Below are 21,545 nucleotides of genomic sequence, written 5' to 3' on the forward strand. Positions count from 1 at the left end.
AAACCAGAAGTAGCAGAAGTAGAGGTCACAGAAACAGAGGTAGAGAGAGTGAGAGAATCAGACACAGAGATAAGTGTAGAAGATTGAGAGAGAGCAGCAGAGAAAGAAGTAGCAGAAGAGACAGAAAGAGACATAGAAGATCTAGTTATATAGAATACAGATAATTTCTTCATTATCACATTCTTCAAGTTCTTGATCAATGATTTAATATTGAGTTCACTATTATTAGCAGATACAGATCTGTCAACACATGAAGATTCTATATAAATAAAAACAAACATCAGTATCTGCATTCATGCAAAATTATGTCAGAAAACACAATCAGAAACTCACTGAGAAGAAAAATAGTCAAGAGTATATAAGAAGATGAAGAAGATATGTCATTTATAATAGTATGTTCTGATGATTGTTAGAAGATAAACAAGTTCTGATCATATTTCACAATGCATTACACTTACTGCTAACAAACTGTCTGATATGAGCACTATGAGAACACTTATTATGAGAATGAGAGGCCATTGCCAGAAACATGTACAATGTGATAGATGAACAGATACAAAGAGTTGAATAGAAGAAGAAGTAGAAATAAAATGATAATAGCATTTAATGATGATAATAATGAAGAAGATGATTGAAGAATGAGAAACATTAGTGAATAAGTAATATAATATAGTGAAAGTTTCTTTGTGAGAGTGTATAATATAATCATGTGAGTGTGACTGAATCTGATGAGAGAGAATGTGATTCAGAAGAATGTACAACTATCAGATAATAATGCAGTCACTTCCGAACTTGCTTATAAGTGTAAAGGGGTCATAGCAGCCACTAATTAATTTAGCGTACAATATCATAATATATAAGAAGCCGGCGTACGCCTGTAATTATACGCTGACTTAAGCAACCTTTGAATCACATCATTACTTTAAATGACTTTAAATCTTATTTAAGTGTTATTAAAAAGTGTTACTTTTTAAAAAATTAAAAATAGTCTAAAAAAACCTTAAAATGTCTAAAAATAGTAACTTTATACTAAGAATGAAACTAAATGAGATCAAATGAAATCACTTTCTTATTTTTTTCAAGTCATGATTTCATTTTAAGATCTGATATATAGTCACTTTACATGTTTTTTTAATAGTCAGTTCAAGCGGGATTCACGCCAAGAAATGTATGAAATCAGATTAAATGAGATTAAATGTGAAATTTATAATCTCAGTAGTCAGTCTAACTCAGATATTCTCTATTTAACTTACAGAGTCTTTTAACTTATTCTTTAAATAGATTCTAAAAACAGATTAATAAGATCTTCTATAATTATTCTTTAAATAATTCAGTTAATTCTTGACTTCAGTATAGTAGAGATCTATTATTATATAGATAATAATCTCTTTATTATTTATATTACACAGCTGAGCTTATAAGTTAATTTTAAATATAAACTTATAAAAGCTTTTATAAATTAAGATTTAGTAGATAATCTTAAGTAATTATAACTTAAGAAAGTTTTTTTTCAGTTTATAAGTATCTCTGAAGATTATATCTAGAGACTTGATTTAAGAGTGTTTATGAATAGTAAGTATTTCTTATAGAAAAATAGCTTAATTCTGTAAAAGATACTTAAGAATATTCTTTACTAAGATTAATTTATTTATAAGTTTAGAGAGTTTCTCTGTTATAAATATAGAAAATAATATTCTATAAGTAATTAATAAGTTCTCTAAAACTTCTTTTATAGAAATTATTCATAATTTAGATAATTACTTCTAAGTCTGTAGTAGAGTTTGCAGAGATTAAAGTATATAAGTTTTTAGTTCTTTCAGTTATAATAAGCAGTTGCTAACTAACAGAGCTTGAAATATAAGAATAAGTACTTATAGATGATTATTCAGATATTTATAGCTTGATATGATATATACTGATAACTACTAGAAGTATTCATAATAGAAAGATAAATGTAGAGATTAAATATATAATAGTATTCAAGCTGAGTTATAAATAGTATTCGCGAACTCCAGTCTATATAGTTGTGTGTAGCCAAGGGCTGCTAATTCTATTGGTTATGTGAGGGATAGAAATAGGGGTAAAGGATCCGCGAGGAGCGGGATTTCTTACATGAAAAGAGAGAACTAATGTAGCAGGCTATATCTGATTGATAGATTATTTTATTACACTTTATAGATTTCTGCTGAAAGCTTTAATTCTCAGTCATCAATCCTTTCTTTAGCATTCTCAGTCATCAATTCTCAGCTGAGAAACTCACAGAGTTTCTATTCTCCTGCCCTGAAGCTTCAACTCATACGCGTATAAATATCCACTTCAATCACTGATTCTCACACTTTCTCTTTTTTCCTTCTCTAATGTTTTCCATTTTTGTTATATAAGACCTATATCTTAATGCCGATCTATTCGGCGTAGGCCCATTACAGTTTAATCATTTAAGATAGGAGATGCAACGCCGACTTTTTGTGCATGCCCCATAGTTACAGATCAGTGCGAAAACATCGCACGTACAGATCCACAGGTGTGATAGTGGCTTATAGTGGCTTGCACTGCAAAACGCCATTGCAACGACCTCGGGAAAGCTGATTGAAGGATTCATCTAGGAGCAATTCTATCACTGCTGATGCATTTTCCTCTCTCGCAGCATGTATGTACTGAATCATTGAAACTACTAATCACAAGATATCTCAGAAGCAGCAGATATTCGGGATGACTCAGAGGCTTTGTTCAGTGAATTGAGGGCGGATAAGAAAGGAAGAAGATATGTTATGTACTGTACGGAGTACCATCGTAAGAGAAAAGAGTTCTGCTGACAGATTGCAGATGCATTATCGAACACCTTCATCATTACTGCAGAGACTTGGGCTGTTCTTTGAATCAAATCCTAATATTCGGCTATCAGCCCGCCCCCTCTCCTTTCCGTGTGAGCCTAGTGGTTGGTTATTAAGTTGGGCGTCTTACATGCATACATAACTACCTCAGGGGTAAATGTGGACCAGTATGGCATCCAGATTAGGGTCTGACAACGGGCACAAGAATACGGGAAGTCACTCCCGCACAAAAGACCTCAACCTTAACAAAGTCTATATCGAGTCATTAACATTGTATGTATGCATGTACGTGGTAAGATCGACGAAGTTAAAACGGTTATTATGTCAGACCAATCCTGCTGATTGGCCAATTCCCCTGCCAAGTCCCTGGCTTTGGGTTAAAGAGGCGCTGACTCCCTGCTGTTGCGCGGCTTCGGTTGCCGAATGCCGAATGGACATATATCGTCAACCAGTACTGTACGTCATCATATCCCTGCCTATAAAACTTCAGAGCGACCCCAGCTCTGCTGAGGATGGGGCTGGGCTGGTCTTCTGCCATAGTTAATCTTCTTTATCTCTGATCTCCTTCAGATAACTATTCTGCGCGGCTCAGCTGTCCGTTACTCTTCGTGGTTGAAATGACATCCTTTCATGGATCCCTACTTATGCTCACCGACGGCCTGACAATTTCTTCAGCGTCACATCGCTGTTGCATTCAAAAATAGCGTGAACAGAATTTGGGCCGTGCCAGCATGGAGAGTGTTAGGCGGATGGGTGTACTATAAGTACCCCTCCCCGCGGATTGATAATGGATGCCTCTTGTTAAATGAGAGTCGAAATACAAACCGCCTTGATCCCATCTCGCTTACATCAGTGCCGACAAACTCCGGTAACATGTTGCTTTCCACAGTCTTCCTCAAGTATGGGAAGGAAGGAAAGAGGGGGAGAAAAACCATAGAAGCGCGCCAGCAACAGCGATTGGTGGCCGCCAGTTGGTTTCTGAAACGATCAATGGATACTACTAATAAAGAAAGGGCTGGAATTCGTCGAAGACATCCAGCCATAGCAAGAAGCTGCCAATAGGCTCCATATCGCGGTCATTATCAAACAAATGAAGCCCCGGGTAAGCTTTCAAGAACTACGAGCGTGTGACAATTTGGCCTCATCTGGTAATTTCAAAAATCATGGAGTCAAGCTAATGATGAAACAGAGCTATGCAGGGAGATCAATTCACATGAGCATCTATGCATTGGAACGCTATACGAGTCGCAATGGCCAGAGGAGATTCCTGGTTCTAAATCAACATTTCCCATAATCATCTCCAACATCAGTGCACTCACATGACAAGAGAAACTGGAAGAAATCAGTTCATTTGTGGCAGCGGCAGTTCATTGGCACATCGAGGATCATTGTGGGAAAATAGAAATGTGGAAAAAATCATGCATTGTCTAGTGCGGGCAGAGTAGAGGAACTTCTCTAGAATCTTTAGAAGTATATCGAGTTTTGCTATGGATTCATCGGATGAAGACGTACGGGTATTTCAAGAAGACTCGGGCTTCCGAAGGGACGGACGTGGGTCGCTGTGGTTTTCACACTATGATATTCGGAATATCAAGTCTATATACGGACAAAATTGGGCAAATATATTGCCTTTTCGTCTATTATCATGACGCCGCTCAATCAATCATCTAGAGATTAGATCCAATTGATTGGAGTGTTTAGAATATTCCAATCATGTATTGAGTTAAGAGAAACGCAGGAAAAAAAAGCATGTGCTTGAAAAATGATGCTGGCCGGCTAAACAATTTTCCATCTCCAAACTTCAGATTCAATATCTCCTCTAGTTATCTCTCCGCTTAACAACCATTACATCCACATCGCCCTGCGCATCATGCCACCCCCTCCAATGGCTGCACTGAGGAATCCCTACGTCTGCCTCAGTTGCAAGCTTCACAACCGGCAAATACTCAGCACGTTCTCCCAATTCTACCGCTCTTTCTCCATATCTCTTCATCGGTTCTCATCCACGTCCGCCGTAGTAAACACCGCACCCCGCCCACCCACAGCCCCGAAACCAACGCCGGACATTAAACACATCCGCGAAAATGCCGCTCTCTACTCCCAAAACTGCATTGACCGCAATTACCATGACCTTGCCCAATATCCGTACGAGATCCAACGCCTCTCTGCAGAGTCCCACGAGCTACAAGTTGCCCTGCGAGAACCACAGCGCAAGATCAAACAAATAGAGTCCGCTATCGCAAAACTCAGGAAGGACTCCTCTGACTCATGCAATGCAGATCCAGTAGAGAAACAGAAACAAAAAACAAAAGTTGAAGAAGAACTGTCCACCCTCCGCCTCTCCGCGCAACATCTCAAGGACCAATCCCACCACCTAACAACAACCCGCGCAGCCCACGCCAAAGAGATAGAACGTCTCGGCCTCTCTCTCCCAAACCTCACAAGCCCCGAAACACCACCAGGAGCCGAGCCCCGCGTCGTAAACTACATAAACTACGACCCGAACTCACCTGCGAACTTACCCACCCACACCACCTCTCACGTCACCATCGGTACAGCCCTCAATCTACTAAACTTCGCCAGCGCCTCCCACGCCAGCGGCTGGGGCTGGTACTACCTGACCAACGAAGCTGCTCTGCTCGAACAAGCTCTAATCCAATACGCGCTCAGGGTCGCCTTGCGACGGGGTTGGCAAGCAGTCTCTCCGCCATCCCTCGTCTACTCGCATATTGCGCATGCGTGTGGATTCCAACCGCGCGATGCGCATAATGAGCAGCAAATATACCATATCGAGCAGAGTGAGAGAGATGTAGCGCGCGGCAGGCCCGGGCGGTGTCTAGCGGGCACGGCGGAGATTCCGCTTGCGGCGATGTTTGCGGGGCAGGAGATTGGAGGAAAGGGGAAGGAGAGCCAGTTGCCGATGAAGATGGTAGGGGTTAGTCGGTGTTTTAGGGCAGAAGCTGGCGCAAGAGGGGCGGATACACGGGGTCTGTATCGTGTTCATGAATTTACGAAGGTGGAGCTGTTTGGATGGGCGATGCCAGATTCTGCTGGTGAAGGTACCACTCGCAAGGCTACGCCAGCATCTAATGGCAAGGGCGGGGGTGCAGCGGTAACAGCAACAACCCTCTTCGACGACATCCTCGCGCTCCAAACTGAAATCCTCACCGCGCTAAATCTCCCGTGTCGCGTCCTAGAGATGCCCGCACATGACCTCGGAGCCAGCGCCGCCCGCAAGCAGGATATAGAGGTCCTGTTTCCTTCCCGGATGGCCTCCTCGCACTCCTCCTCGCCCACCGAAAATGCCACTAGCAATGCGACCAGCAACAACGACATTGACGTGGAATCAGGTTGGGGCGAGGTGACCTCCGCCTCCATCTGCACAGATTACCAAACCAGACGGCTAGGGACAAGGCTTAAGTCTGACGCTGGTGATGGTGGTGCTGGGAAGTTTCCGCATACGGTGAACGGGACGGCGATGGCAGTCCCGAGGATTATTGCGGCGTTGTTGGAGCACGGGTGGGATGAGAAGAAGGGGGTTGTTGTGTTGCCAGAAGTTCTGAGAACGTGGATGGGGGGAATAGGGGTTATAGGGGGCAAGGAGGAGAGTTAATCGAAGCTGGAATTTATTTAGGGGAACGGGTGAAGGGGCCTTTTGAGTTTGAGGATGTATGATATGTAGATTTGTGTCATATATACCATGGATACTGGGTGGGCGTATACATTGTAAATAGTAGATTCTAGGGAATATTGATACTCAAATGTACGATAGAAGCATAGAGTATGTTTTCATTCTATTTCCCATATATACAGATATTTTTATCCAGAGTTTTAAAGAAAAAATCTGTATATACATACACATTGATACTCTACATTCAAAACTCTCCTCCCTATAACATTCTGCCGTTTCATAGTCTAGATAAATACATACATACATACATCGATTACACTGTGTGACTGATCAACTACCTGCCTCTACCAAGGTAACTCATATTAACTATCGATCTCCATGCCATAATATGATATCATCATGTTGCATATATTAACAGGAAATAGAAAAGGAAAGAAGAAGATATGAAATAGTCATTTACGTCGCGTTCCAATCATCAACGAAATAAATAAAAAGGGGAAAGGGAAGAAGTTAACACAAGAGGGATGCTTGTAGAGAGATAAGATGGGAAGTTAAAGTGGGAGGGGGGGGTATATATCATATATTCGTTTCGTGAGCACAGTTTGGGAAAACGCGTGAAAATAATAGAAGTGACACAAGAAAACAAAATGAATTGGAGGAAAAAAGAAAAAAAGACGAGACTCAATCTCTCTCCAAAAGGGAAGTGCATGAAATGAAAAAACCACTCAGGGGTAATATCGCCGTCCACATGAAGAATATTAAAAAGAGGTAGAACAAATATAATAGAATAAAGACAAGAAAGGAGGAAAAGGACGTAAAGAAGGAACAAACCCTTCACCCTGACCTTACCTTACCTCACCTCACCTCACCTCAACCCAACCCAACCCAACACAGCTCACCCTAATTGAAACCTTGTCAACTCGAAAGCCAAGGCAGATACAGATATATAGCTCACTCCCACGGATAATCCCCATCCTCCATCCTCGTACACGTCAAATACGGCAGCAAAACACCTCCGGCATCTTCCGTTCCGCTGCCGCTCAAACTCCTCAAATCCAATTCCAGAAAATTTCTCATAAGCGGCTTCACAATATCTCTCGCCAGTCTCTTAATTTCATCCATCTTGCGCTCGAATCTCTTCAGATTCTCGCGCGAGTAAAGCGAGTCATGCGAATTTGTATGGGACTGTTTGAGGAATCTCTTTAGTTCCTCGTGCGGGAGGTATGCCTGGTTTGAAGGGGAGCCGAGAAGGCGGTATGTGCGGCCGGGAGAGTAAGGGGAGGAAGGGGGGGTGATTTGACTATAATGTTTATTATTAGAAGCGCCTGCGCTAGTCATGGTTGTTGTTGTTGTTGTTGTGCTCGTGGTTGTGGGTATATTATTCCTGTTATTATTTGAATTCGCCGCTGTCACGGTGCTAGTATCGCCGTAGCCATTGCTTGTCGCGAGAGCGCCGCTACCGGTACTATAATTGCTATTCCCTCCTCCTCGGGACTGCGATTGTGACGACAACGCCTTCAATATCCCTGCCGGGGGGGGTGTTGTGTTCTCCACAAGCCACTGCCGAAACAGCGACACCGCTAACCAATCCAGATATGCATTGAAAGGGCTAACCCGCTCTCCTCTCGAGGTCGTTAGTGATAATCGGAACAACTTCGCCTCCACACGCGCTTTCAAATCTTCTAGATCCTCTACTTTATCCTCAATGAGATCTAGCACGGGGTCCGGTAGGGGTGAGTATGAACCATGACCCAAATGTGGTAGCGCGGCGGGCCATTGGCCCACAACATGGATTAGGGCTTCTGTGAATATTACATGGCTTCGGGCTAGGTAGCCCAGTCGTAGGTAGCTGGGGGGATATTTTGCGATTTGCTTGTACAGACGGGATGAGAAGCGCAGGAGGTGATGGTCGACGCGGGGTCCCACAACAGGAAGGGCGTCGTACATGTCAGCGAGGTTTAGGAGGGATTTACATTCTGAATAGGCGGAGGCAATGTTTACGGCGTTGAGCTGTGGAGGATAGTTATAGAAGATGCGGAAGAGATTGTCATAGTCGCAGATTGTGGGGTCAAGGGGGGTTTCTTCGATGGCGGTCTTTGCTACTGAAGTTGATGTCGTGGTGCTTGGAAGGTGGAGAGCGGATTGGATTCCGGTAAGGCTGGTGATGGAGCGGAAGAAGCCTTGTTGTGGTGGGGGAGGTTTTGTGCGGGCGGGTGGGGGTTTGGGTGGGCGATAGTTTCCGCCGAATATCGAGTTGTTTTGGGATGGTGGCTGCGGGTGATATCAGCATATACAGAGATGTGTTATTTTCTTGACGTAAATGAAAATTTTCATCTCACCTTCTGCACAAGAATCGGCATCTCATCTTCCTCCCTATTATCCCAATCCAATTCATACCTCCACCGCGTCTTCAAGGGTGCCGACGAAGCACGCCGATGATGCGCAACAAATTCTTCTCCGCCCCCATCTTCATCAGGAATAATTGCTAGCCCGCGCTCCGCATTAGAATCGCCATTGTCGTTCGTATCACCCCCCTCTACCATATGGGCCTCTCTCACCGCCTGTACCCGCGACCACTCTTCACTCGTGCCCGCATCAAAAAAGCCCGAAGAACGCGCCAAGATCAGGCGATGGAGTAAATAGCGCCTTTCCTGCGCTGATGCACGGATGACGATCTCGACATCTCCCGTCGCGGCGAAGATAGGGAATTGATTTTGAGGTTGGCGAGTAGAACCACCATGATGTGAGCGGCCGGAGCGGGAATGTTGATGTTGGGAGTGGGAATAACCGTGGTGACGGCGATGAGAGTGGGAGACGCGTGAGGAGGAAGCGACGGACGTGGGGGCGGGGACTGTCAAGGCGCGGCCGGGAGTGTCTGGGTGGGATACCATGTCTGCCGTTGTAGGTGAGGTTGGTGAAGTTGATGAGGCTGCTGTCCTTGTTGTTCGAGGTTCAGGAGGATTGGAGGAGGCTCGATTTATTGAGGGACGGGAAAGGTGGAGGAGCATCGCATCAAGTTGGAGCACATGGCATGGGTCTGGTTGGAATGGATGTATTTGTTTATTGTGTATTAGGGATAGATAGAAAATGTCAATATGTAAGATAAGATATGCTTTATTCACAGGAGGAAACAGTAAAAAAAGAAAAAAAGAGACCGAAACAGGGAGATCCTCGACCTGGAGGGACGGCGAGAGTTGTCACAGACAGACACGGTGAGGATGCGCTCCTGATGGGTGGGATAGCGCTCAGGAGCAGCAGAATCCGGTTCTTCAGGCGTTCAAACGTTTCTCGAGCGAGTCAATCCCAACGATGCCCAGCAGGTTCTTGTCAAGGAAAGGGATTTGACAGAGAACGCAGACGCGAGGCGGACCCAACAGCAGCGATTTAGTTACAGCTTTGCGCGGTTTTAGTCCCGGGTCGGTTGTCTTGTCTCAGCATCCCGTCGCTGTTGATAGTGGAGTGGATAACAGGCAATATTTAACTAAATACTATCCACGCCCGCCAGGGCCAAGGACACCTCGAGCCACAACACAAACAAATAACTCTGTACACACACAGGGGTCGCTCCTCTTTCTTTTTTCACAAAATCAGAGCAGACCACCAGAGCAGAGAGATTTTCAGCGCATGATGAAGGAAAAGAAGAGGAGCTCAACCTGCTCAGCCTCCATCCCATCCCGCCATTAAAGAGTAAAATCTCCCAATTAGCTTAACTAAATAGACGAGCTGAGTGGCGAGGCTGTTGAGCCACCAAGACACCATCATCCTACCCTATCACCACACGAGAAAACCGCTCTTGACAGGGCAATGACAGCTATGACAGAAAGGCTGGGATGGGCTGGGATTTTTGCCTTTTCTCTCACATGTGAGACAAACCTCCCCCGTCGTCCCCGTCAGGAGCGTCAAAGAGCAACAAAAACCTGGGCTGGCTTGGGGACTCAACCAGACAGGCAGAAACGGGACCCCGGCTTGGTGCATCTTGAAACAAACCAGCAATAATCTCATTCCCGTGAAACTGAGGACTCCGTGGGAAGTTCAAACATTGTGGCTAGTGATGGGGAAATAATAGTAGCGGAATTAGGATGTAGGAAGCTACATACGCAGCGTATGCAACCTTGGAACCAGATATAATATTTAGATTCTGAAAAGCATTTCACATCTCCAAAGCCCTGAATTTATGTAGCTATATCTAATTTATAGGATTTGCAATGAAAACTAGCATAAGTCCTGTTAATAACGTGATCTACTAACTGTAAAATTGATGTGATGTCATATATCTGCAACTGGGGAGAAGGATAGAATCAAGGATGGAAAACGTTAGTTAGTGGCTTTTCTTGAGGGTGGATTTTTCTTCTCCCCTTCCTCTCAAAAAGGGAAGACAGATTAGAGGGAAATTAAAACAAGTTGCATTATCGGATCAGGTATATATCCACATAAAATCAAAACCAAATGAGAAGGATCAAGGACATTCATTGTACTCCGTACAGCAAAGCTAAAATACCACCTCAAAAAAAAAAAAAAAAAAAAAAAAAAAAAAAAAAAAAAAAAATCCAAGCCTAGTCAGGTCCAATTTTCCCGGCAGGAATCTCACCAGACGTGAAATGAAATGAAGATAGAATATATAAAATAGACCGACATCAAATATCAGCTAGAGTGTATCATGTGCATTAAAAACAATGGTAGGGGGGGCCAAAAAAATAGGTGGGATAAAATAGAGAAAATCAAACAAAAACCGAAAACAAGCAGCTAAAGTGCTTATAATCATTCTCTAAAAGTAGGAATGCTCTGGGAGTAACATACAAAACGCGCACACCGGTGAAATTAAGGGAAAGTAAAAGAAAAAATGACGAGCAATCAAAGAGAAGTGAAGAGAAGAGAGACCAATATGGTACGATATGTATAATTCACTTCATGGAAACTTCACTTGGAGAAAATGTAAACGATATCTTTCCAGCCAAAAATGCAAACTGGGTAATAGGAAATTATATAAAAGTAGGGTGAAGGGGAGGGGAGAAAGTATATTGGATAATTCGAAAACGCCCCACACACTAAAACGCTTCGCGAAAACTTCAAAGTACCCAAGGTGGAATCTGGGCGGAAGCGTGTAAAGAGATGTCATGAATCGTCGCTAGAACGGTATGAGAAGTGAAAAAAAAGGGGGGGTCATGAATTAAAAAAGAGTAGAAGAAGAAGAAAAGGAGGGGCAGAGCTAAACCAGATTTGAGTCAGACAAGAAAGATATGAGAAGTTAAGAGAAAGAGCGAAGAGAAAAGTATATAAACGAGGCGGGTGTGAGCTGTATACGCTGTCAAATGCCTGAAAGTATGAATGGTGGTGAACGGAAGAAGACACGGCTGGAAAAAGAGAACTAAATGAAGAAGCGGCAGATAAATATGTGAGACTTAGAACGCTGTGCAATAGGGAAATATGGTGGGGGTATTGTATGTTTAATCGGAAAAGGCCAAAGAATATGAAACTAAGGACGCTCTTCCTTTTCTTCCTTGTCTCTTTTTGGGGGGTTCTATCTTCCGTTCAAAAACGAGTGTCAGAAAACAGCAGACAATCCGTTCTTTGAGTGGCGTCGACTGAATCGTTTCTTCCCCTTCACGGATTCCGAATCACCTGCGGCATGATGCTTGACAAGCATGGCTCGTCCACTTGCTTGTGGCGCGTTGGAATTGGCGGAGAAATCATCGGAACGATCAATGGTGTTTGCATGGCTCGAAACACCAGACGATAGGTCCCTCAACGTATCATCGCCATAGGAACTATTCGACGCTTGGAATGCCGCCATCTCTTTGGCAAGATCTAACGTATCTATCCATTCTTGTGTAGAAAGAGCAGATGCTGCAACATCCGAAGAGAATGGTTTCGAGTCTTCAAAAACATAGTGTTTGTCGCGCTGTAAAAAGTAGAAAAATCAAATTAACAAACGATCAAGCTATAACTAACCGGGGAGGTTGTTCTTACCGTATCTACTACCCATGATGAATAGCCTTTTACATCCGTGGTGCATCGATATTGTGCGCCTGGCGCTAGGAGAGAGATATCCATTTTTGCCTTCTTTTCCTCTCCACCAGCGGGCACGATAATGACGCGGCCAGCAGAGGTTACCATAACTAATCGCTGACGCTTCTTAGTCGTGTTCCCTCCGAAAAATCGAGAAAACTTCTTGGGGGCATCACCGTCGCCATGTCCACCTTTTCCGTGTCCATTGTGAGGAGCAGGCGCAGACAAAACAACCAAATTGCCCATTTTCAATATACGTTCGTTTGTGCGAGTCAAAACGGGAGACCACTCAATATCAAGTTGCGAAGGAGGTGGGAGATCAGTAACAAGGCGTGGATATGGCCTTGCGTTTCCTGGGTTACCAGAAGATCCAACGCCCTTAATTGTGATGTTTGGGGGGAAACTGTCGTCCTTACTGGTACCGTTTAGTTTGATTGGCTCTGGTGGTGGCGGAACGTATGGCTTTAAACGTGGTGCTTTTTGTTTCCAAAGGCCACGACCCCAAACGATGCCGTCGAAAAATTCATGGTTTTTGATGTGTTCGATTTGCAAGCGCCTAGACGGGTCAAGCACAAGGAGCCGTTCAACTAAATCTCGAGCAACTGCCGGGAATCCTGGAGGGAACTCATACTCGAGGCCAACAATTTTTTGGAATGTTTGATATTCATTCGCAGCTTTGAACGGAGGTCGTCCGGCTAATAATTGGTAGATGATACATCCAAAGGCCCACAAATCACTTGCCTTGTAGGCACTCTTGTCTGTGAGGAGTTCTGGACTGACATACTCTGCAGTTCCTACGAAGGAATTGGCCCGATCCTGGGTAGGGCCATCAGTGTCCATCTGTGGCATACCACTCGACTTTTCCTCCTGTCTCTTGGAACGATCCAATATTTTAGCCGTGCCAAAGTCGGTGATCTTCACATGCATCTGGCTGTCAAGTAGTACGTTTTCCGGTTTAAGATCTCGATGGATAACCCCACGTTTGTGCATGTAGTCAATGGTATCAAGAATCTGCGCCCCGTAGAATCTAGTGCATTCTTCATCGAACGACGACATCCGTTTCAACACCCCTAATAGCTCTCCTCCGCTCGCAAGGTCAAGGACAAAATATAGAGATCGTTCATCCTGAAATGTATAGTATAATCGAACAACACCGGGATGGTCGGTCAATCTGTTTAATGTATCCTTCTCGATGTTAACATACTTCACTTTCTTTTCCTTGATGATATGCCGTTTGTCAAGTATCTTTATGGCGTATTCTTTTAAGGTTTGGCGATCAGTGGCTGCAACTACTGTACTGTATGATCCCTCACCAAGCGTGCGGCCGAAGGAAAAGTCTCTAACGCCTTTCTTCACCAATCTCGAAACGGATTTGCCATTCGCGTCGATTTCTTGCCGTACACCAACAGCCGCTCCACGCTCCTGCCATTCTTCACTGCTGGATAGCCCGACAATCTCGAAGCCATACGGAGAACCGGAGAGCGGGGAAGCTCCATTGTTATGTGTTGCTCGAGAGCTCCCCCTGGGTGGCAGTGGGGCGCTCCCGCTATGAAATTGTGTCTGTTTGTAGGATCTATCGGAATGGCTATTGTCGTGTACTGGGACTCCTGCTTGCAGAGCTGCGGATCCACCACGAGAATCCGATCGTGATTGACTGTCAGAGGCGGATGAGGCAGAGGACTCTGTACGGAGTCGATATCCTTCCCTAGCAGCCAGATTTGAAGACGACCCATTGGTCAAGGGTTGTGTATAGTATACCGACAGTGGACGTCCAGGATTTTGGGGGCCAGGGGAGGTTGAGGTTTGAGAAGCGGCTGCAGCATATTGGGGATACTGGTGCTGCGGCTGCTGTGGGGCCGGGGGGTTCTGATATCCATAACCAACCGATAATCTGTTATTTTGGATATGAGGGGAAGAGTCTTGGGTTCTAGAGGATGAATGGGCGTTGATTTCAGGTTGAGGGGGAACTCGTTCATCGACCATGGCAGGCGAATCCGTTCGGGGAGGAAGTGTTGATGGAGATGCTGGAGCCTTGTCTACCGCCTGGGCCGAGGAGTCGTCTGGGTTTGCAATCCGCAGGCCCCCAAAGGACTGCGATAGGCTTAGATCCCCATCCATGGCAAGGAGGGATATGGGCAAGAGGAGTTCCGTGGTGTAGGATAGAGAAGGGTGCGAAAACGAGTGGGGAGAGAGACGTGGCAGTCAAGTGAAACAAGGGGCTGGCAAACACCGGGAGGATAGACGAAAGTGCGGAATAATTAACCAGATGAGTGGTCTCACAAAATAGAGACTACGCCGGTTGTTGGAACGACCTATAAGGCATGACAGGTGCACGATACAGCCAGAGAAAGACAATCCTGGAGTGCAGTCCAGCAGCAGACCCAGGGGAGGAAGAGAAGTCGTGTTCCAAAGAAGGCAATTCCGCGGAGTGCAGAGACAGAGGGCGAGAAAATTGCAACGGGAGACAAGGGAGACGGGGTTGAGGTTGAGCTGAAGGACTCGGAAGCGAGGATTGATTGATGGTTATGTGTGAGTGAGATATTGGGTTCTTCTTCTTGGAGGTTTGGCGGCGGTCGTTGGGTGAGGAGAACAGCGCTGATGGCAGCGGTACCTAGCCCAACCAAGATATGTGTATCAAATACAAGATCAGTGGTGACATGGTAATCTATGTGACAAGACCGTACGGTATAGCACGCCCACTTGGCTGTCCGTTTGCTCTAAAATTACCCCGGATTTCAAATTTTGTAATCTACATACCGTATTAAAACCGTTCTCTGTTTCTGTCACAGGTTCGTCTTGGCATCCATGCTGATGGCAGAATGGAGATTCAGCAGGAGATTTGATACACGTATACTCTCTTCCAGCAACAGATGGGATATACCTATAAGTACACGCAGTGCACACACTGGATATTGGCACCTCGACTCTATCGGCTTGTCTTAGATCTGCATACAGCAAGAGAACTGACCTCAATCATACAGAACATACATTCTCTCCGAACGCTATTGGGACACATTCTTCTGGAACGAAACAAATCCAAGCAGGAATTGCTATATATAGCAGTCGTTCCAAGCCATGCCAGGTGGTGGACTCCCAAGGCTACCAAGGGTGTCTCGCCCTTGGCTTGTTTCTTTCACTATGCTTACCTTGTGCGCTTGTGCGTGCTGAACTTCAGCCCTATCGGGGATCGCCCTGCGCCTGCCGCAGAGAATGGGGACGCAAATCCAATCCATCCATTATGATAACGACAATCTAATTAATATGAAGGGAAGTAGCAGTAACAACACCATGTTCTTTGTTGACATGGCTTCTTTCCCTTCTTTTCTATACCCTTCTTGGTCGGGGTATTTCTTTTTTAACAAATCCATTGCTGTCGCTGCTGAATCCCATGTGCTCTCCTGTGCCTCTTTATATTCCTTGCTTTGGATCATAACAGCATTGTGCATGGCTTGTTGTAACCATGTTTCGACTACGTCCAACTCACATTGTCCCCTCGGACGACGAGATCTATTCAAGTGTCCAGAGGATTCTGGTTGCTCGAATTCTCGAAAGAGGTGGAGATCTACATGTATCACCACATCGACAGCGTCAGTCCTCATCAGAAGCGGCGCCCATGGATTCTCCTCTTCTTGCCCTTGATTCCAGTAGCTTCGAGGAGTTTACAGATTGTGGCCCTGATGATTGTGACAGCTCTCCCAGCCTCAGTAGTGGTAAGGGTAAACGAAAGACCTCATCCGAAGAGACACACCATCAGCTATCTCCTGGCCACCAAGAGGCTCCGCCCTCCGGGACTGATGATACTCGTCTGGCTGAGCAATTGGAAACAATAACGCTGAGCTTTACCTCATTCCTTTCACCATCCATATGGCTTGGTCCGTTTGCTTCGTCTTCTGGGCCTGTTGGTGGAAACTTGTGCCAGGAGCGGGGAGATGACTTTTCAACGACTCCGTTCTACCCAATGAAGCCAATGGCATCATTTCTAATACCGCCAGGATTTCCTCCGCTAAAGTGTCATGCTCTTTATTCAGATATTTTTCTATGTTCAGAAGAGTCGAACAAAGCATTTCCAGTTCTGGGATGTGCTATTACGGGTCCAATTCCGCCAAGGTCCGCGCGCTGCAGCTCCCCGTACTTCCAATCTATAGCATCTACACCTTCACTTTCACACTCTCAGGATACCGATTTGGAAAGTGAAAGTCAGGATGGCTTTACCTCATCCAACCCTGGCAGCAACCGGGAGCTTACAACAAGCCTCTACGGAATCGATCCATTTTTTAATCACTTTGGCCAGTCCCCTGCCACCAGCGATGCCAATTGTGGCAGTGACAACAGTCGAACTGTTAAGAAAGTTTCGAATGTCAACTGCTTTCAATGTCAGTGGCATTGCCCGAAGGGGGTACCTGACAACAGCTACGCTTCTGCAATAACTTCACTCTCTTGCTACGGATTTGATTCAATTGGTAGGTAAGCCGCTTGGTTTCTGGTATAAATATCTTTTCTTGTCCACAGAAGCCCTCGAAGATTCTTTTTCCTTACACAACTTTTCACGTTTCATGAATTCCATAATTGGGATCTTTCTTTGTTTGATTACCATATACGTTGTACCCAAATAAATACTCATTCAACATTACCAATTTGTATCGAAGTATTTAGCTACTTCAATCAAAATGGGCCGCAACTTTGACGCTAATATGTTGCCTCAAGTAGCTCCTGAAGAGGTAGCATCATCCCAGGCCTCCCAAAGCGGATCGTCGAGCCCAGATCAATCCCCTGCGACACCGGCATCTAGTGTGGAGGGTGTCAGCACCGTATCAACTTCCAGGAACCCGACTCAAGGTTATCCAATTGCATCCTCAAGCATTGTTACCCGCACGGGCCGAATCCTTCTTATTGCACCAAAAGCTTTTGCAGACCAAATCCCTCAAATCGAGAGAATTTCCCAGGAAGCGATTGGGCTGCCGCAAGTACCACAATCCTATACGTTCTTTACATTGCCTTGGTTGACCCTGCAGCCAATGACTCCCACATACCCAGTATTGACTCCAGCGAACCAGCCGCAGCCTGCAATCCCACTCCGTCATACAGGCATAAATTACTATCATGTACCCTTGGGCGGCATTGTCAGGAACCCTATTCCACCAAGTCCGGTCAGTCTATGATTTATCGATGTAATCCTTTTTGCAGGTTTGTTTAATATGGCTTCCGAGAAGCTGTTTAACTAAATGATCACGAGCTTATAGGCTTTGAACCAGGAACAGCAGCAACAATATACTGAACCAACCACAAATTCAGCATATCCAACAGGGCACGGATACTTAGTCCAGCAAGCAGGCCAACAGGTGCACGATAACAGTGCTAGTGAGCCTGTGACAAGTCGGCTGCCTGCGGGATCATTCCAGATGCCTCTGGGTGTGCGCTGGCGAATTCAGCAATTCAACTGGGCTCCTGATCCTACTAGCCACCCTGGAGGAGGCCCTAATAATATGTGATCACTATGCCATTACACTGATGGACAATGAAGGTTAGACGGCTCAATTCAGAAGGTCATTGTTACGTTTAATTTTCACATTTCAAAACGTGAGCCTCTTTTGCATTGTACATGTATGACATGTACATTTGTTTTAGGCATGAGGTCAGTGATGGAAGAAATTTTCTCGAGGAAGGTGTAGTTATCAGAATGGCTTCGGAATTCTCTCACAGGTTTCTTTTCTCTTTTCCTTTCCTTTTTTCTCCCCTTCTGTTCCTTCTGCAGTGGTTGTATGGTGCTATTTTTCTTTGTGAGGCTTCTTCTTGTTCAATTTTATTGAGGAGCAGAATTCATTTGTGCTTAGGTTGATTAACTAAATAGTTGGCTGTTATGGTGGTATGCATTTGCAGTTATATTTTTCAGCGCATGTTTTTTTCATGATTTATGGAATTATGATTCATGACTTCTTTGGCTCTTGCTCGAGACCTTATATTATTACTGCTGTCATTCTTTTAGCTTCTTCTTATCTTCTCACTTGTATTTTTTTCTATTTTTTTCTATTCCTTTCTTTCTCATTTTTCTTGTTATTGCTGTTGTTAAATGTGAAATCAATATCAACGAGCTGATGATACCATACCTGGCTAGTTAGCGCATCAAGTTTCATATCAAGTAGAGTGTTCTTGTGTCTTTGGAAAGAGATCTGCTCGCAATGTCATTATTATGCCAGCAAGAGCATATGGTAGCTCATGGCTTTTGGTTATTATTTTGAAGGAAGAACAAAAAGGGGAAAACAAAACAAAAAAAAGCCTTGTCACACCACACACACCACATGTACTGTAACCCCCCAAGGCCAAATCTCCCATATATGTATGTATATCTACGATATCTAAAGATGTCTCTTCTCTCTTCTTTCTTCTTTCTTCTTTTATTTGTTTATCCTCACTTCTTTCTCCGGGCCCTCATTCTAATTTATATTATTAAACACCACCACCCCCAACCTTCTAAAACACCTACGTAGTCCTTTTTACACTTCTGCAAAGGGTACAAAGAAAAAAGAAAAAAGAAAAAAAAAAAACAGTAAAAACAGTAAAAAGGAAATCTAGTTTTTCTTCTCCCTCCCAAACACCTGCGCCCCATCAACAAGCCTCCGCTCCCCATTCTGCCGCCCATTGACAAAATCCGGATAATTCAACGTCAGCTCCACAGCGCCATTGACAATATTATCCACAGCCTCGACGCCGAGCATAAACGAGTGGTCCTGGTTGCCGACCTCGTACCGCCAGCTGCCGAAGCGGCCGCGCGACCAGATATCCTGCGCCTGCAGGCGCGGCAGGAGCTGGGTGAGGACGCCTTCGCGCTCGAGGGACGGGGTGGGGTAGCCGTGGTCGAAGCGGCGGTGGTAGGTGGAGACGATTTCGTCGGTGGGGTTGAGCATTTCGGTGTTGATGAGGCCTTGGATGGAGTCGGCGAGGATGGTGGCGGCGTTGACGGGTTTGAGGGAGGATTCGGAGACTTCGAGCATTATGGACCAGTATGGACCTGGCTGTGGGGAAGGTTTGGAGGGTTTGGAGCCGTTGGCGAGTTGTTGGGTAGGCAGCTTTTTGTCGGCGGATGGCTGGTTGTTGGGGGAGTAGTTGGAGAAGATTGTGGCGCGGTAGAAGGGGCAGTTGTCTTCGGGGAAGTAGAGCTGGAGGGTTGGAAGTTAGTATTTTTATTTTTTAATGTAGGAGATAGATGTACAAGGGGGAGGACGGTGACATACCCAGCACTTGTCGCCGATTCTCTCCGGTCGTTCACCACGGATACCAACACCAATGACGTGGGTGGAGGAGTAGAAGAGGTCCTTGCTCAGATCGACCAACTCCTTATCCCCCATCTGCTCGACAAGGGTGTCCACCTGCATGGTAGAGATGAGCTTCTGGTAGCCGACCGTAGTGCCATCGGCAAGCACAACGGTCTTATTGCCAGCATTGACCTGGGTGACCTTGGCGTGCTCGCCGAATCGAGTTTTCTCCTTGGGCAGAGTGTTTGCGACGGCAATCCAGATTCCACCGGTACCATCACGGGCGGGGAAGCGGAAAGTCGCATTGGGACCCCAGTTACCGGCGGTCTTTTGTAGGACGACGTTTCTGGTCACAGCCTTGAGATTGGGCGCTGCGACGCGCTCGCCAAGCCAGGCACATTGCATCTAATAGTAGTAGCAGGTAGAGTCAGCGGGATGCCTCGTTATTGATCAAAACTGCAAAAAAAAATACAAAAATGAAAAGTATATATATATATTTAAAAAAAAGAAAAAAAAATTGGGGAATATATTTTTTTTCACATACCTTAGTCGTAGGCACAGCCCAGACCTTAAAATTATAAGGGCGCATAAATAAATCTGCAATTCCACTCCCCATCATGCGGAGAATCCACTCATCGAAGTCTTTGGGCTTTGTGTTGGCAACGCGGGCCTCAAGGGCGGCGTCGATCATACCATCCAAGCATTTGACCTGGTCCTCCTTGGGAAGCATGGAGATGTTATTTTGGAACGGGTAGGGGACCCAGAGGCCCTTGCAGCGGACATACGAGATGCGCTGGTGAGTGTACCAGTCGTCCTCGTTGGGCAGGGCCTCGTCAATGCAATCGTCGAAGTATTTGTAGTGGGAAAAGATGACGTGGCCGCCAACATCATATAGCTGTTTGTTGATTTGAGGATAATTAGCATGCCTTACTTATTAAAAATGGAAGTGTAGTCAATTGAAGACGGGGGGGGGGGGGGGTTAAATTTGCTGAAGAAAGGTATGAAACTCACGAATCCCTCCGGGGTAACATCTGTAGAGGCCAGACCGCCAGGGGTCTCATTGGAATCCACAATCATCCAAGATGGTCCATCCTATTTTTCAGGAACACAGGTGTGTTAGCAAAATTGAAGCATATATATATCTCTATAGAAATATCTCAATGTCTAGGAAGGGTTTTAAGGTGAGGGGACGCTCGTACAATCTGATTGAGGCGCTTCGCAGCACCTAAACCAGTGGGACCAGCCCCGATGACCAGGACATCGACTGAGCTATATGGCAGCCGGTTAGTGATTGAAAAAAAACTAAAAGAGAAAAGAGAGAGAGAGAGAGAGAGAGAGAGGATAAGGGGGGAAGAGCCAAATGCGCACATACATATCTGGGTGTGTCATTCTGCCTTGTAAAATATCCTGGAAGCTGGGCACGCGCTGCAGAGTTTTGCGAGCGAGACTGAGCATGAAAATACAGAAGAAAAAAAAATAGGGGGGGAGTATCTGGAGTTGTTGTAAGTGTTGTTCTTGTCAAGGGCGGTCTGTCTTGTAGCTGTATGCAAAATAGCTGGGGGGGAACTGGTGGGGGGGTGGAACGGGGGGGAAAGCGAAGGAGGGAGGAGGGGAGGGGAGGGAACGCGCGTATAATAATGTATTTTAATGTGGTGAAAAAGAACAACACGCAGCCGGGCAATGAGAGCGGACAATTAAGTAACAAGAGAAACAATAATAACTACTAACTTAACGACAGGGAAAGGGAAACGGGCGAAGGATCATGGCCCGTGGTGTGGTGTGTGGTGGTGTGGTGTATGCGCTGGCGACGAGATTCGAGCGAGGAAG

At 45.3% G+C, this 21,545-nt stretch overlaps 6 protein-coding genes across 7 annotated transcripts; 3 read left to right on the forward strand and 3 right to left on the reverse strand.

Moving 5' to 3' along the window:
• Positions 1 to 3,000: 3,000 nt before the first annotated feature.
• On the forward strand, positions 3,001 to 4,154 carry BDCG_01074 (uncharacterized protein; the record flags this gene model as incomplete). The annotated part of the gene is made up of 3 exons (XM_045416584.1): positions 3,001 to 3,123; positions 3,507 to 3,801; positions 4,021 to 4,154. The coding sequence occupies 3 exons, from the start codon at positions 3,001 to 3,003 to the stop codon at positions 4,152 to 4,154; spliced, it is 552 nt and encodes a 183-aa protein (XP_045272279.1).
• Positions 4,155 to 4,701: 547 nt separating this feature from the next.
• BDCG_01075 (seryl-tRNA synthetase) lies at positions 4,702 to 6,444 on the forward strand (the record flags this gene model as incomplete). Its single annotated transcript, XM_045416585.1, has 1 exon — positions 4,702 to 6,444. One exon carries the CDS (start codon positions 4,702 to 4,704, stop codon positions 6,442 to 6,444), a length of 1,743 nt encoding a protein of 580 aa, XP_045272280.1.
• Positions 6,445 to 6,533: 89 nt separating this feature from the next.
• Positions 6,534 to 10,967, reverse strand: BDCG_01076 (uncharacterized protein). The gene is made up of 2 exons (XM_045416586.1): positions 8,802 to 10,967; positions 6,534 to 8,733 (listed from the first exon to the last, which is right to left on the reverse strand). The coding sequence occupies exons 1-2, from the start codon at positions 9,468 to 9,470 to the stop codon at positions 7,414 to 7,416; spliced, it is 1,989 nt and encodes a 662-aa protein (XP_045272281.1). The 5' UTR covers positions 9,471 to 10,967; the 3' UTR covers positions 6,534 to 7,413.
• A 35-nt stretch (positions 10,968 to 11,002) lies between these two features.
• BDCG_01077 (AGC/PDK1 protein kinase) lies at positions 11,003 to 15,509 on the reverse strand. Its single transcript, XM_045416587.1, has 2 exons — positions 12,430 to 15,509; positions 11,003 to 12,361 (listed from the first exon to the last, which is right to left on the reverse strand). Exons 1-2 carry the CDS (start codon positions 14,584 to 14,586, stop codon positions 12,005 to 12,007), a joined length of 2,514 nt encoding a protein of 837 aa, XP_045272282.1. The 5' UTR covers positions 14,587 to 15,509; the 3' UTR covers positions 11,003 to 12,004.
• BDCG_01078 lies at positions 15,341 to 19,051 on the forward strand. 2 transcript variants are annotated; one of them, XM_045416588.1, is made up of 3 exons: positions 15,341 to 16,928; positions 17,173 to 17,615; positions 17,709 to 19,051. In XM_045416588.1, exons 1-3 carry the CDS (start codon positions 15,929 to 15,931, stop codon positions 17,955 to 17,957), a joined length of 1,692 nt encoding a protein of 563 aa, XP_045279427.1. In that variant the 5' UTR covers positions 15,341 to 15,928; the 3' UTR covers positions 17,958 to 19,051. The 2 variants fall into 2 exon arrangements, with proteins under 2 accessions (XP_045279427.1, XP_045279428.1); XM_045416589.1 differs by having other exon boundaries at positions 17,176 to 17,615.
• On the reverse strand, positions 19,035 to 21,173 carry BDCG_01079 (UDP-galactopyranose mutase; the record flags this gene model as incomplete). Its single annotated transcript, XM_045416590.1, has 6 exons — positions 19,035 to 19,622; positions 19,698 to 20,123; positions 20,263 to 20,613; positions 20,730 to 20,810; positions 20,918 to 20,987; positions 21,091 to 21,173. The coding sequence occupies 6 exons, from the start codon at positions 21,171 to 21,173 to the stop codon at positions 19,035 to 19,037; spliced, it is 1,599 nt and encodes a 532-aa protein (XP_045272283.1).
• Between the last annotated feature and the right edge of the window lie 372 nt (positions 21,174 to 21,545).

Source organism: Blastomyces dermatitidis (genome assembly GCF_000003525.1).
Source record: "Blastomyces dermatitidis ER-3 genomic scaffold supercont1.1, whole genome shotgun sequence".
NCBI classification, from domain to species: Eukaryota; Fungi; Ascomycota; class Eurotiomycetes; order Onygenales; family Ajellomycetaceae; genus Blastomyces; species Blastomyces dermatitidis.

Coding starts and splice junctions, on each gene's coding strand:
- BDCG_01077 (XM_045416587.1), bottom strand. CDS start 14,586: ATGGATGGGGATCTAAGCCTATCGCAGTCCTTTGGGGGCCTGCGGATT. Junction 12,362..12,429: donor CATCATGGGTAGTAGATACG/GTAAGAACAACC, acceptor TACTTTTTACAG/CGCGACAAACACTATGTTTT.
- BDCG_01078 (XM_045416588.1), top strand. CDS start 15,929: ATGTTTCGACTACGTCCAACTCACATTGTCCCCTCGGACGACGAGATC. Junction 16,929..17,172: donor CTACGGATTTGATTCAATTG/GTAGGTAAGCCG, acceptor TGTTGCCTCAAG/TAGCTCCTGAAGAGGTAGCA. Junction 17,616..17,708: donor ACCCTATTCCACCAAGTCCG/GTCAGTCTATGA, acceptor ACGAGCTTATAG/GCTTTGAACCAGGAACAGCA.
- BDCG_01076 (XM_045416586.1), bottom strand. CDS start 9,470: ATGCTCCTCCACCTTTCCCGTCCCTCAATAAATCGAGCCTCCTCCAAT. Junction 8,734..8,801: donor TGCCGATTCTTGTGCAGAAG/GTGAGATGAAAA, acceptor TATCACCCGCAG/CCACCATCCCAAAACAACTC.